This window comes from Hyaena hyaena, unplaced genomic scaffold, assembly GCF_003009895.1.
Source record: "Hyaena hyaena isolate Hyena2069 unplaced genomic scaffold, ASM300989v1 scaffold_395, whole genome shotgun sequence".
In the NCBI taxonomy this organism is placed as follows: Eukaryota; Metazoa; Chordata; class Mammalia; order Carnivora; family Hyaenidae; genus Hyaena; species Hyaena hyaena.
Genome location: NW_024081029.1, coordinates 656459 through 671218, shown reverse-complemented (window position 1 = coordinate 671218; position 14760 = coordinate 656459). Strand labels below are relative to the sequence as shown.

At 36.9% G+C, this 14760-nt stretch overlaps 1 protein-coding gene across 1 annotated transcript; it reads right to left on the bottom strand.

The window, feature by feature from the left end:
- Window positions 1-5218: 5218 nt before the first annotated feature.
- On the bottom strand, window positions 5219-10844 carry MUC7 (mucin 7, secreted). The gene is made up of 2 exons (XM_039251780.1): window positions 10791-10844; window positions 5219-6046 (listed from the first exon to the last, which is right to left on the bottom strand). The coding sequence occupies exons 1-2, from the start codon at window positions 10842-10844 to the stop codon at window positions 5219-5221; spliced, it is 882 nt and encodes a 293-aa protein (XP_039107711.1).
- Between the last annotated feature and the right edge of the window lie 3916 nt (window positions 10845-14760).

The following is a 14760-nucleotide window of genomic DNA, read 5'->3' as shown; positions in this document are numbered from 1 at the left end:
TGCTAGTTTGCTACAGCAGAAGTAGAAAATTATTATAGTATATAACTTGCTGTATAGTTTACATGTTTATTTTGTTTATTGTCAGCTTTGCAATTAAAATTTCATTTTTAATATTCTTTTTTAAAAGTTTTTATTTTTTTATTTTGAGTGAGAGAGAAAGAGACAGTGTGAGCATGCACGCACATGAGCAGAGAGGGAGAGAGAATCCCAAATAAGCTTGGTGCTCAGCGTGGAGCCTGACATGGGGTTTGGTCTCATGACGGGCGATCATAACATGAGCCGAAATCAAGAGTCAGCCTAACTGATGGAGCCACCCAGGCAACCCTAAAATTTAATTCTTTTTTTTAAAAATATTTTTATTTATTTCTAGGGGAGAGAGAGAGCGTGAGCAGGGGAGGGTCAGAGAGAGAGGGAGACACAGAGTCTCAAATAGGCTCCAGGCTCTGCTGGCTGTTAGCACAGAGCCCGACGCGGGGCTCGAACCCACGAACCGCGAGATCATGACCTAAGCGAAAGTCGGACGCTTAACCGACTAAGCCACCCAGGCGCCCCAGAAAATTTAATTCTTAATAGGTAGTATATTTGCATAGTTCAAAATACAAAACTATTTACAATGGCCATAAACACAGAAGTCTAGTTTCCACGATACTTCCTCCTACTGGTCTTATCGGTCTCATCCTTGTTTTAGGTAGTTTTATTAAATGTTGTTTTCAAAATCTATGTAGTATTTTTTAAGAAAGATAAGCAAATATGTGTATGTATGCATATATGTATATATGTATATGCATACATATATATTTTTTTCTTCTCTCTTACAGAAAATATACTGTACTATATATATTCTGCAGCTTGCTTTTTTTCACTTAATCATGCGTCTTGAATTTCTCCATGTCAAACATATAGGATTTTGATTTCCTCATTCATTTTTTCAGCTTAATTGACAAATAAAATAACTAACAAATAAAATGGTTAGATATTTAAGGTATCCAGTGTGATGATTTGGTATGCATTCACACTGTGAAAGGATTCCTCTCATCAAATTAACACAACCATCATGTCAAATAGTTGCCTTTTTTGTGTGTGTGAGAACATTTGTTCTACTTTCTTAGTAGATTTCAGTGATATAATCCAGTGCCACAACTGTAGTCACCATGTTATATTAGATCGTTAGAACTTACTCTTATAATTGAAAGTTTGTACCCTTATACTAACATATCCCTATTTTCTGCCACTCCCTCATTGCTGGTAACAACTTTTATATTCTGTTTCTATGAGTTTGACTATTATTTTGGTTAAAATTCCACATGTAAGTGATATCATGCTGTAGTTGTTTTTCTCTATCTGACTTACTACACTTAGCATAATGCCCTCTAGGTTCATCCATGTTGTCTTACGTGACAGGATTTTCTTCTCATTAAAAGCTAATGTTCCACTGTATATCTGTTCCACTGTATAACTGTATATATTATTTATGTGTATATCTGTGTTTCTTATGTTTTCTTGATTTACTCATGTGGTGACTGACACTCAGTTGTATCCATACCTTGGTGTTGGGAAAGCTAATCAAAAAGATGTGACTATATATTGACCCTTGACCTTGACCTGAGCAATCTGAGGCTCCTCCCCCATTCCCCTGTCCTTGGAATGTGAGTTCCCCTTCCCTTTTCCACTCCCACAGGCTTCTCCAAGGACACAGCCTTGAGATAGTTATGTTATGTTGAGAATGCCTGCATGGTATGTGTGACTGACCCCAGTTAAGACCTTTTTATTTACGATTAGGTGGATGCGTGCAGGGATACATTTGTCTTGCTACCACCCAAGACAAGCCTAGCACGTGAGCTCCATTTGTTTGTTAGAACTGCCACCTACTGACCTGGAGTGGCTGGCCTCTTTCTTTGGTCTCTCTCTACCTTCCCTGATGGGGGCCGGTTTTAGATTACACCAGGGGATCTCCTGGGAGTTGTGAACTGACTCTTGGCTGTTGTGAATAATGCTGTAGTGAATGTGGGAATATAGGCATCTCCTCACTATAATGGTTTCATTTCTTTTGGATATTTACCCAGAAGTGGGATATATGATGGGATATATGATATATGGTTCTACTTTTAAATTTTTGAAGAACTTCATACTACTTTCTATAGTGGCTGCACCAAGTTACATTCCCACTAATCGTTACATCATCAGTGTTCCCTTTTCTCCACATCCTCACCAACATTTGTTATCATTTGTCTTTAAAAATTTTTTTTAAGTTTATTTATTTATTTTGAGGGGAGAGAGAGAGAGAAAGAGAAAGAGAGAGAAAGAGAGGGATATGGAGAGAGAATCCCAAGCAGCTCCAAGTTGTCAGTGCAGAGTCCAACGTGGGCTTAAACCCACCAACCATGAGATCATGACCTGAGCCAATATCAAAAGTCAGATGCTTAACTAACTGAGTCACTCAGGTGTCCCAGCACTTGTCTTTTTATTGATAGTATCCATCCTAACTAGTGTGAAGTAATAGCCCATTGTGGTTTTGATTTGCATTTTCCTGATGCTTAGTGATATTGAGCACCTTTCCATGTGGCTGTTGGCCATTTGTACATCTTCTGCGAAATGTCTGTTCAGCTCTTATTCCTGAAAATAATTTTTTTCTATTTAGTTGAATGGATTCCTTGTATATTTTAGATATTAACCTTTTATCAGATACGTGATTTGCAAATATTTTATTCCATTTTGTAGGCTTGCTTTTCTTTACATTTATGATTTCCTTGCTGAGCAGAAAGTTTTTAGTTTGATTTAGATCTATTGTTGATTTCTGCTTTTGTTGTCAAATCCAAAAAATCATCACCAACACCAGTGTCAAAGAGCTTTGTATTTTTTTCTAGGAGTTTTATGTTTTTAGGTCTTTTATTCAAGTCTTCAATCTACTTTGAGTTGACTTTTGTGCATGGTGTAAGAGTGCTCTAGTTTCATTCTTTTGCAAATGGATGTCCAGCTCTTCCAACACCATTTGTTGAAAAGACTATCTTTTCGCCATTGTGTATCTTGGCTCCTTTGTCCTAAGTTAATTGGTCGTATATGTGTATGTTCATTTCTGTCTTCTCTATTTTGTTCCATTGATTGATGTGTCTGTTTTTATGCCACTATTATACTGTGTTGATTACTACAACTTTGTAATATGGTTTGAAATTAGAAAGTGTGACGTCTGTAGCTTTGCTTCCCCCTACCCCCCCCCCACCTCAAGATAGTTGGGCTACTTGGGGTCTTATTGGTTCCATACAAAGTTTAGGATTGTTTTTTCCATTTCTGTGAAAAATGCTACTGGAATTTTGACAGGGATTGCATTCAGTCTGCAGATTTCCTGGGTAGCATGGACATTTTAATAATATTAATTCTCCCAATCCATGAACAGAGCATACCTTCTCATTTATTTGTGTCTTCTTCAATTTCTTTCATCAATGTCTTACAGTTTTCAGCATGCAGTTCTTTCATTTCCTTGTTAAATGTATTCCTAGGTACTTTATTATTGAATTGTGTTCTTTTTTTAATGTTTATTTATTTTTGAGAAAGAGAGAGAGAATAAGTGGGGCAGGGGCACAGAAAGTGGGAGACACGGAATCTGAAGCAGGCTCCAGGCTCTGAGCTGTCAGCACAAAGCCTGAAGCAGAACTTGAACTCATAAACCACGAGATCATGACCTGAATTCCGACACTTAATGGACTGAGCCACCCAGTTGCCCCAAATTGTTTCCTTAGTTTCTCTTTCTGATAGTTCTTTTTGAGCTAGTCTAAGAAGGAACAGAATTAAGTGAGAGAAATGGTTTTTTTTTATTGTCAGTCTGGGAAGCATAGGGTTAACACATAATTTGAATTGGAAACATATTATTAAGTAAGACTAAGTAAAGATTAAGTTAATCTAAGTAAATTAACCACTTTGTTTAAAGAATTAACCCCTCTCTCCCTGATGATCAGAGACCTTGAGTGCCCTACTCACGTCATTGGCTAATTATTGATAGGGTTGACAAGAATGCAAATCGTTTTCACCCATCTCAGAATCTAAGAGATAAGGGGCTTCCAAATACACACAATGAAAACAGATTGCCATGCAAAGTCTTTATTTATTGACAGAAAATTTAAATAAAATCATCAGAGTTCTCAGTAGTTATGGCAACAAGTAGAAATACCTCCACATCCCATATTAATATTATCTCTATATACCAAATAGGTAGTTTATGTTTTCTACTGACTGGAATCAGGGTTTATATTCAGAGACAATTTTGCAAACATAACATCAGGGGAGTAGTTTGGTATGATTTGCTTTAAAACACATTTAAATATATGGCTGAATGTTTTAAAAATATTCTGCTGCTGAATACATTTCACATGGAATTAATGTGAATTAATTGAATTACTAAGATTAAATTAATTGAATTCATAGAAATATACTATGACCACCATGTGAAAATACAAAAAAAGCCTTCTTGTGTTTCACAGAAGCTAGAATCAAGTACTTGGATCCAAATTAGCTCATATATAATACAATTAATATTATATTATACAATTAATGTATACAATTGTAATACAATTAATAAGGCCTAACCACTTATGTTCTCTCAAATATGTAGTGCCAGAGATATGTTTGTGGTTGGCTACCAGATTTCATGTTCACTGACTTCAAATCTTCACTTCAAATAAACTTTGCTCTTCCTTGGTTCACATTTTGTGGAGTGGAATTGGATTTAAAAAATTTAAGATGATTGTTAAAACAGTTTTTGTCCCTAATCAGTAATACAATGATATGCCTATCTACATTTATGTGTTTTTGTGTGTTTGGAGAGACCTAATTTTATCCCTTTATATTTGTGGGATTAGATAATTCAAGTGGGTTTCTGATTTGGGATACAGAGTAGTGACCTTATGGTTTCCAACATTTAGGGAAAAGTAAATGGCTGCTAATCCATATAGTTTTCTCTCATTAGCTAATGTCTTTCTCCCCTCAGTGGACTATCTCTAAAGGTTCCACAAAGTGTTAATAAATTATGGTCATGCACCTATTTTGTGAGATAGAGGTGGTGTTTCTTGTTAATTGATCATGTGAGGTAAATAGATTGAAAGATTGGTGATAACACTTTAAATTTGAGGAATATTCTAATTTCACTTTGAGATTGGTAAAGTAAAGGTGGTAGTTCTGTACTCATAAATCATATCTGATGACAGAATACTTCATAATGTATGATGTACTATTTATTTGGTATAAAACCATAAATGTACTTCAGTATCTCATAAATATGTTCCCAGAATGTATTATTTTGATTTTGTGTGAAAGGTGAGGTTGTTTGTCCAACAGTAGTAGTCTGAATAGCGGCTGGAGTAGTAGTTTGGGTTGTGAGTGCAGCTGTAGTTTCAGACGTTTCAGGTGAAAGAGAGGTTGGGGATGGATTGGGTGTGGTATTTGGGGGAGCTGTGGTCTCCAGTGGAGTTGAAGAAGGTTCTGGTGCCAGTGTCGTTAGGGAAGATGTAGGTGGAGCAGCTGTGGTGTCTGGTGGAGCTGGGGAAGATGGGGCGACTGTGGTGTCTGGTGGAGCTGGGGAAGATGTAGGTGGGGCGGCTGTGGTGTCTGGCGGAGCTGGGGAGGATGGGGCGGCTGTGGTGTCTGGCGGAGCTGTAGAAGGTTGTGGTGATGTGGTAGCTGAAGAAGAGCCCGTGTTGATGTCTTCAGTTATGGTGGTAGGATTCTGAACAAAAGACGTCACACCTGGAGATTCAGTAATTTTGTTGGAAGTAAATGTGGGACTCAAAGATGGAATTTGAGTGGTAGCCCCTGCGGTGTTACTGTTGACCACTGTGTTAGTTTTAACTGGACACTTAGGTTTTGACATTGGCTTTCTCTTGATTGGGTGAGAAGGCTTTTGGTATCTGTGTGGATTAAATAATAAATGCTTTTGAAGTAATATGTTCCAGTTAGGTTGAGGTTTGGGATGAAATGGTAATTGGTGGTAGGTTACACGTTGTCGGACAATATTCTTTTTGTGATATGTTTTCCATGGCTTTTTGTGACCTTCACTGACCTGTAGAAAGAAAGAAAATGCAAGAACTGAAAACTTCCATTGATTTCTGAACTAGGTGATTATTGCTGAATGTCAGGAGAGCAGTATTTATGGAGTTTTAAGAATGGAAACCAGATTGCTGTGAGTTGAATCATTATTCTTCCAATTTTACCAAATCTCAAGCACATCTTGTTATTAGAGAGTTTCACTTTGTCAAGCATTTATTTCCCAGCTAGCTACAATGGATCTATTCCTGATCCATTGTAAAGGATTATCTAGTTAAGCCTGAAGAATTAACTAGATCTTCCTTTTATGCTATAGTTTCTTCTTCCTTTGGTAGAAAATGGTTAGGTTACTGCCTGAGGACTGACGACTGAGGACTGAGTAAAAGGGTACCCTGTTTGCTGCACTCTGTTCATGGAACTTCAGTCAAAGACATTCAGTTAAGATCCAAGAATCTTTTCTGAATCACACCTTTCATATCTGCCATCCATATATGCCATCATCAAAAAACAAAACAACAAAATCTCAACCAACCAACTTAACAAATGCCCTGCTTCAGCTCTATCTCCTCTGCTTTGAAGTTTTAATGTCTTTAAATTGGAAAAAGAACTTTGACCATTACCTTTTAATTTTGTCATTATAAAAATTACAATTATGAAACTTAGTGGTGAGTCCTATGATATTGTAGGAAAATTTTGTGTATTGATGCATTTTGTCTGAATAAAGGACCTACAGTTTTCATCATTTCTCAAAGGTGTCCACATCTGAGAATACTGATGTAGTCCAACTCCGCACTCAATACCTGATCTTTTCCCAGTCCACCTGAATGGCATGCCAGCCAATGCTTGGCAATTTTTTCTGATCCGGAACTCATTACCATGTCTCACCAGGTTGGCTGGTAGAGAGTTCTTGATATGGCATGGATATTTTTGAGGGGTGGGTTGGGGGTATTTTCATTCTTTTTTTTAAATTTTTTAATTTTTTTAAAAATTATTTATTTATTTATTTTTGGGGGGGTATTTTCATTCTTAACAGAACAGACATTTTGAGAATATTTACATTCTGCAGAGAATGTAAGTCTTACATAGTTCCTTTAGCCATTGCTGACATTATTTGAGTTAGAGTACCATCACTGTTTCAGTCTCTCATCTCTAAAACTACTGTGATTTGTCTATATATTTTTTTCTGTAGGGCATCTCATACTAAAAGTTTAAATTCCCACTTATGTTAATTTAAACTGGAGAAAAGAAATATTAACATAAGAATAAGGGGGGACACTCCAAAGTTTCAAGCAAAGATAGGTTACTTTTTTTCTCCTGATAATTTCCACATAAACTCTTTCTAAACCACCTAATAGACAAATCATTTCAGTCCCACATTATTATAAAGTTATGTTTAGAGGCAGTGTAGCACAGGGCAAAGGTGACAACTTTTGAGAGGCTAGCAGAGTTGTTCAGCTAAGATAACTTCCTCAGAGACTAACATAAGCAGCCTTAAAAATAACTTTGAAAAACATTAATTGTTTAAAAAATTAAATTATCCAAGGCATTTAAGTTTTTAACTGGGAATTTATTAAATTAAATTAAAATATTGGCTTGTGATCCTCATAACTTTGATATTTTTGTATAGATCTCTCTTAAACAGGCACAGAATTCCAGAATCTGCCACACTGAACCCAGAACGCTTCTCTGATCATGGGACTTCTCAGGAGATGTTCTGCCTGATAGAGCAGGAGTTTTCTAATATAAAATAAGCAGGTCACATTGTCCAAGCAAGTTTTTCCTTAAGATTCAATACATGATCCAGATAATCAGGAAATTGCTTTGATTGAAGCAGGATCAGGGGCCTCGAATTCTACCAGTTCAGTGGATCCACTTTTTTGTGCGGTGTCTGAGATGCTGTGAAGAACTGTGAGATCTTAGAGGAGCATGTTTGAAACACACTGCAGCAGACCATCAGGAGAGGTGTGAGTCTTGCATCTGCCATTAAATAACTGAATGACTGGGCAACCTCACTCAATTTCACTGGATCTCAGTGTACTCATTTATGGAATGATTTAAATAAAATTAAATTGCAGATCCAAAGCCTAATTGTATGACTTCTTTGCTTTGAAATAGCTATGCTGTTCATTCCCTTAAGCAGATGATTAACTTCATGAGAGCAGGGAGTTTGTTTTGTTAATCTCTGTATGCCCAACACCTAAAACTATGCCGCATGTGTAGCAGGCACCCACTAGATATTTACTGAATGAACAAATGCATGGAATTGATAATAAAAAAAATCCAAGCCTCTCATCAAATAAAATCTTAACATTTAAAAGTGTTCATTAATTTTAAAGTTAGCTTAGCATAGAACTTGTTTCAAATGACTAATTTGACTAGTTTACTTAAAATACATTGACTAATTATTATTGTGATTGGCAGTTATGGATGGCTCTGATGGAACTTTCTGATTCGAATTAGGATTAGGGACGTTGAGAGGAGTTGAAAATGCCTCTAAGGGTTTGAGATTAGATTGAAGCATGGTAGTGCTTATAATAAAGGGCAGAGCAGAGTTAAGATATCCTCATTTTGTCTATTCACATCTTTCATTTATTTTCATAGAAGAGTCTTTACACTTTTTTTGTGCACTTACTTTGTGTCAGACCCTATTTTAAGTGGTTTGCAAATATACATTTTCTTAATTCCATAGCAATACCATAAGGTAGGTAGTGTTATTATCATCATACGGATGAAAAAACCGAATCACATAGAGATTAGGTAAATTTTAGGAGAATATACCTACATTTGTAAATAGAGTTCATAACAATCTTACTGTCATAATTTTTACATATATACTCTGCTTTACAGTTTGTAAATAATGCATTCTTACTTATTCTTCAGCAGCTTTGTGAGTATTATTATTATTTCTGCCATTATTCTGCTATTATTATTTCCACATAGGGAAATTGGGGCCTTATTGATACATTATAGCTCAAGATTCATCTGATGTTCAGATGATGAGCATAAGCTCACATCTTCTGAACTGAATTTGAATGCATTTTGTTGCTATAATCATAGAAATCAGTACTAGGGTCCATAGAAAAGCCCAAGATATTTTTTTTGGGGGGGGGGGGGCAGGAGGAGATATTATGTGGTAAGTGGGGAATAGGGGAGTACCTAAGAGTAATTCTTTCTACCTTAGCAGTTTTCCTGCCCTATCTACTCTTTATATTTATAGTATTCTGAGGCTCTTCAGCCTCAGGTAGTAAATATACATTTCACGTCTTGATTCTTTTTTCAAATTTCTCAAAATAAAAGTGAACAAATACATACAGATATATAGCCCTAGAGATAAATATGGTTATTTATGCATAATGTAACCCCATGAATCACTGTTGATTTTAATCTACCTTTCCCAGTAGATTCTAAATATGTTAAAGATGGGGTCTGGTTTGTAATCTTTTGGTTTTGGAAACTCTACTTTGCTCTCCTCTTTTATGCTTCCTTCATTTTCCCTATTCATATCCAACTTTCTACATGTTTTCTCTAGGTGATCTTGTTAAGTCCCATGGCTTCGAATACTTTTTTTAATGTTTATTTATTTTGGAGAGAGAGAGAGAGACAGAGCTTGAGCTGGAAAGGGGCAGAGAGAGACACACACACACAGAATCCAAAGCAGGCTCCAGGATCTGAGCTGTCAGTACAGAGCCTGATGCCGGGCTCAAACCCACCAACTGTGAGACCATGACCTGAGCCAAAGTCGGACGCTCAACTGATTGAGCCACGCAGGTGCCTCTTGAATACCTTTTAAATATAAACTTCACATGGGGCACCTGGGTGGCTCAGTAGGTTAAGTGTCTGAGTCTTGGTTTTCATTCAGGTCACAATCTCACAGTTTCATGAGTTTGAGCCCCGTATTGGGCTCTGCATTGCCAGCGTGGAGCCTGCTCGGGATTCTTTTTCCTTCTCTCTCTGTCCTTCCCCTACTCACGCTATCTCTGTCTCTCTCAAAATAAATAATGATATATAAAAACTAAATATAAACTTCACTCCTAAACTTCTTTTTGAACTCCAAACAAGGTATATCCAATGGCCTCTTAACATCTCCTTGGAGAAGTCTAATAGCCATTTTAAATTTAACATGTCTAAAACAGAAATCTTATGTTCATTTCTTTCTTTCACTACACACCTAACGCAGCATAAGTTATGGTGGACTTAAACACCAATATATATTTTAAATCCACCTTCATGTTTTGTTTTAATTGTTGACATTTCATGTAAGATACCATCATCTTTCAAATCTTAGTATATGTGCTGCCAAAACGAGCACAAGATACCATCATCTTTTATCAGGACCACTGCTACAGCTTCTTGACTGGTTTCTCTACCTCAGCTTTTGTCCCCTGAGATCTGTTTTCTCCCCAGGACCCAGAGTTGGATCCTTCCCCTGTGGACACTCTAGGCATCTCAAGGCTTCCTGATACACTAAAAATGGAATTCATATTCCACACCAGTGAGGCCCTACATGATTGACTTTTCTGTTTCCATCTTATCTCATCACATCCGTGGTAAAGTTAGTACTATGGAAATATCAATTAAAACGAATTGAAAGGAATAATTTCCTTCTGCTTTAATTAGCTGTTTTCTCATGTTTCACAGAAGACAAAAGATGTTAAGCTCTTTGGAAGTAGGAATTACATGTTGTACTTTTGAAGTCTCAATTAGGTCTATGCACTAAATGTTCCTGGCATAGAAGAGCAGTTACTTGGATGCATACTTACTGAGAAGCAAGCACTCAAGGCACAGACACACACCAGCAGTGTCAGGGTTTTCATCCTTTTCTTTTGGCCCTTGGGAAAAGCAGAAAATTTGCTCATTGTTAGTTAGGATATTGTGAAAGACGGGATGTGTTTTGATAAATGACTTAGTTTTTTCTGAAAGTACAGTTTGAAAGATGGAAATGGTTTCTGAAAATTATGTATGGATTTTCACTCCATAGCTATGAGGCCAAATTCCTTCAAGCTAAAGCAGCATTCTTTCAGAGAGAAAGCATTGGAGGAGAGTCAGGAAGTATTATTGTTATAACCGGTTTGTAGTATGGGCACTTTCCACTGATACTAAAGACTGCCTAGGAAGGGCAGGATCCTAAGAAAGTTTAACAATAAGAGAACAAAATAACTCCCTTCTTATTTCTATTCTAATTCTACAAATTTCCTTGTTTGATGAACCATTATACAAGTTATCTTGTATTTACTGAGCAGTCAATGTTTTTGATTTTGTAAATGTTCCATGATGTCCTTTTAAGCAAGGAAAGTGTTCCTAGTCTCTTTGTTACTTAGACTCTTAGGACCAAGAGCCGTATCAAATGGACTATCCCAAACTTCATCTATTGTAGATTCTGTAGGTTTAGTTTTTCAAATCCCTGAAGGATGGAATTATGTTTTAATCACTTTTATATCATTGTGGTCAGTACAGAGTGCAGATTTACTCAATTAAAAAAATACTTCCAAAAGTAATTGTACTTTTTGGCTTTAGGTTGTAGGAAGGAAGGACATGACCTTCTATTTTTCTTGTTTTGGTCATGCACGCCATAGTCCATGTCAGCTTGATTTTGGAAAACAAAGGTTAAATCGTACTGGTAGGGCAAGTAAATTCGTGTGCACACATCAGTGCGGTGTGCTGTCAGATCAGATACATGTCACAGTATAGGCCTCTGGTTTATGACACCAGGTTTAGAGGCAGTCACACTTGTTTTAAATTGCAGCTGTGCCATTTACTGTGTGACTTGAAGTGAATTGCATTCTAAAATTGTCCTGAAGATTGACTGGAATGATATATATTACAGATTGTACTGAGCACTATGCCTGGTTCATGATCGAGCCTTCATGGTGGTAATTATTATAGTTCTAGGATACCAAGAAGAACACCATCAGGCCCAGTTGGAGGAAGGAATTATTATTATATTATCAGATTCTTAATATCTTGTCAGAATTCGTCGCCTTTAATTTCAAGATTAAAAAAATATTCCACTGAGGTGCCTGGGTGGCTCAGTCAGTTAAGCGACTGACTTAGGCTCAGATCGTGATCTTACATGATGGGGCTCTCTGCTGTCAGCCTGTCAGTGCAAAGTCTGCTTCGGATCTTCTGTCCCCTCTTTCTGCCCCTCCCCCATTGGTACTCCCTCAAAAAAATAAAACATTAAAAAAAATTCCCCACTGATTATATTTTCTTCTAATAATATATGAGTTGAGTCTTTTAACATGTGGTTCAGCGGTTCATAAGAAGAGGGGAGAATAACTGTATTAGAACAACTACTGCCATTTTTCAATATACGCATATAACTTGAAAGCTGCTAAAAGTTTGCATTAGATACAATAGTCTCCAATATATTAAAAATATCCATATACCTGGCCTGGAATGATTCTTCTTAGGATGTTCGATCCAATTGATGGCCTTCAGCCGATCCTTTTACGATGGTAACTGGAAGCAAAGGAGGAGAAAGTGCAAGAGAATTTTCAGGTTTTATAGCCCTTCAGTTGAGTTTTTTGGGAATCAGAAATGTATTGGATGTAGGATAAGGTCACTCCTGTCAAGGGATTTGATTTCAAAGACAAAGAAAAGATATTTGTAATTTGTCGATGTTGACAGCAGTCCTTTGTGTGTGACCTTCTTCCTGATGAACATGGTAACAATAAAAGCTTCTCTGTGAGTAATTTACTTGATTGATGAGAAGTGTGATAGTGAGTGATGACACTTAAGAAGACTTGGACAACCATGGCCCAGGTCTTCCCAGAGGGAACAGATCTTCTACACTTTCCTCTTGGCTTCTCAACGTATGCAGAGGGACTGCCCTGGGACAGGCCAATGTCATGGAACACCAGTTTTCCTCCGTCAAGAAATACAATTTAGCTAAGGCCAGAGAATTAAAAATAATAACCTGATGCTAAATGCCAGTAAAGGACAATTGTTTCAGAGCTGAAAGATAAACGTGGAGTTTTTTCATGTGACAGAGGTTTTTGAAATTTTAACTTTTTGTTTTGACAAGACTTCAAGTACATAGGAAATTGAGGACAGTGGTATAATTTGCTAGATTTCTCAGTTGTTTGCATTTCGTTATAGATGCTTAAGTGATTGTTTTGTTGTAATATTTTCAGGTAAATTACAGAAATCATGAGAGCTATTCTCTAAATATTTCAATAGTTAGCTCCAAAGACACCTTTCTTTTATAACACAACAGCAGCGACATCTAACATTAATAATACACACGTAATTTAAAATTCAGTCCATATGCGAATTTCCTGAATTTTGCCAAAAGTCGTTTTAGTTTTGTTCTAACCAGGACTCAAGTAAGGACCATGAATTACGTTTACATACTTAGTTCCTTTTATTCTAAAACACTCTCCTCTCTTTTCTCCCATGATATGGTCTCTTAAATAATTAGACCAGTTGTCTTGTAAGTACTTATTTTTAGATGTCTAGGAACCATTTTTTAAAAAATGTTTATTTATTTATTTTGAGAGAGAGAGAGAGAGAGGGGCGGAGGGAGGGAGGAAGAGTGCACGCAAACATGCATGCATGTGGGGTGGGGGGGGCAGAGAGAGAGTGGGAGAGAAAGAATTCCAAGCTGACAGTGTGGAACCCAATGAGGGGCTCTATCTCATGAACTGTGAGATCATAACCCGAGCTGAAATCAAGAGATGCTTAACTGATATCCTAGGAACCATTTTTGTAGAAGTTTCAAAATTAGATATTGACTATATAAAATCATCAAACTGGAATACAATTTTGAAGCTGTGATTGCATTTCTATACAGTCAGTTTGTTACTTTTCACATATGACCCCAGATGAGGGCAGGTTCAGAAGTAAAAATTGTTCGGGTTTAATTCAGTGCTTCTCCACGTAGTAGCAATGTAATATTTGGCAAGTTATCTAATTTCTCTAAGCCTCATATTCTTATCTACAAAATGGGAGAGGCATCTATCTTACAAAACTGTGGTGAGAATAACAAGAGGTAATTTAAAGGGTCTGACAGGGTGCTCTGTTTTATTTATTTATTTATTTACTTATTTAAAATATAATTTATTGTCAAGTTAGCTAACTTACAGTGTATATGGTGTGCTCTTGGCTTCGGGAGTAGATTCCTGTGATTCATCACTTACATACAACACCCAGTGCTCATCCCAACAAGTGCCCTCCTCAATGCCCATCACCCATTTTTCCCTCTCCCCTACCACCCCATCCACCCACAGTTTGTTCTCTGTATTTAAGAGTCTCTTATGGTTTGCCTCCCTCTCTGATTGAAGCTATTTTTTCCCCTTCCCTTTCCTCATGGTCTTTTGTTAATTTTCTCAAATTCCACATACAAATGAAAATGTATGATATTGTCTTTCTCTGACTGACTTATTTCACTTAGCATAAGACCCTCCAGTTCCATCCACATTCGTGCAAATGGCAGGATTTCATTCTTTCTCATTGCCAGGTAGTATTCCATTGTATATATAAACCACATCTTCTTTTTCCATTCATCAATTGATGGACATTTGGGCTCTTTTCATAATTTGGCTATTGTTGAAAGTGCTGCTATGAACATTGGGGTACATGTGCCCCTATTCATCAGCACTCCTTTATCCTTTGGACACATTCCTAGTAGTGCTATTGCTGGGTCATAGGGTAGTTCTATTTTTAATTTTTTGAGGAACCTTCACGCTGTTTTCCAGAGCAACTGCACCAATTTGCATCCCCACCAACAGT

Coding starts and splice junctions, on each gene's coding strand:
- MUC7 (XM_039251780.1), bottom strand. CDS start 10,844: ATGAAAACCCTGACACTGCTGGTGTGTGTCTGTGCCTTGAGTGCTTGC. Junction 6,047..10,790: donor CCTTGAGTGCTTGCTTCTCA/GTAAGTATGCAT, acceptor TTCTTTCTACAG/GTCAGTGAAGGTCACAAAAA.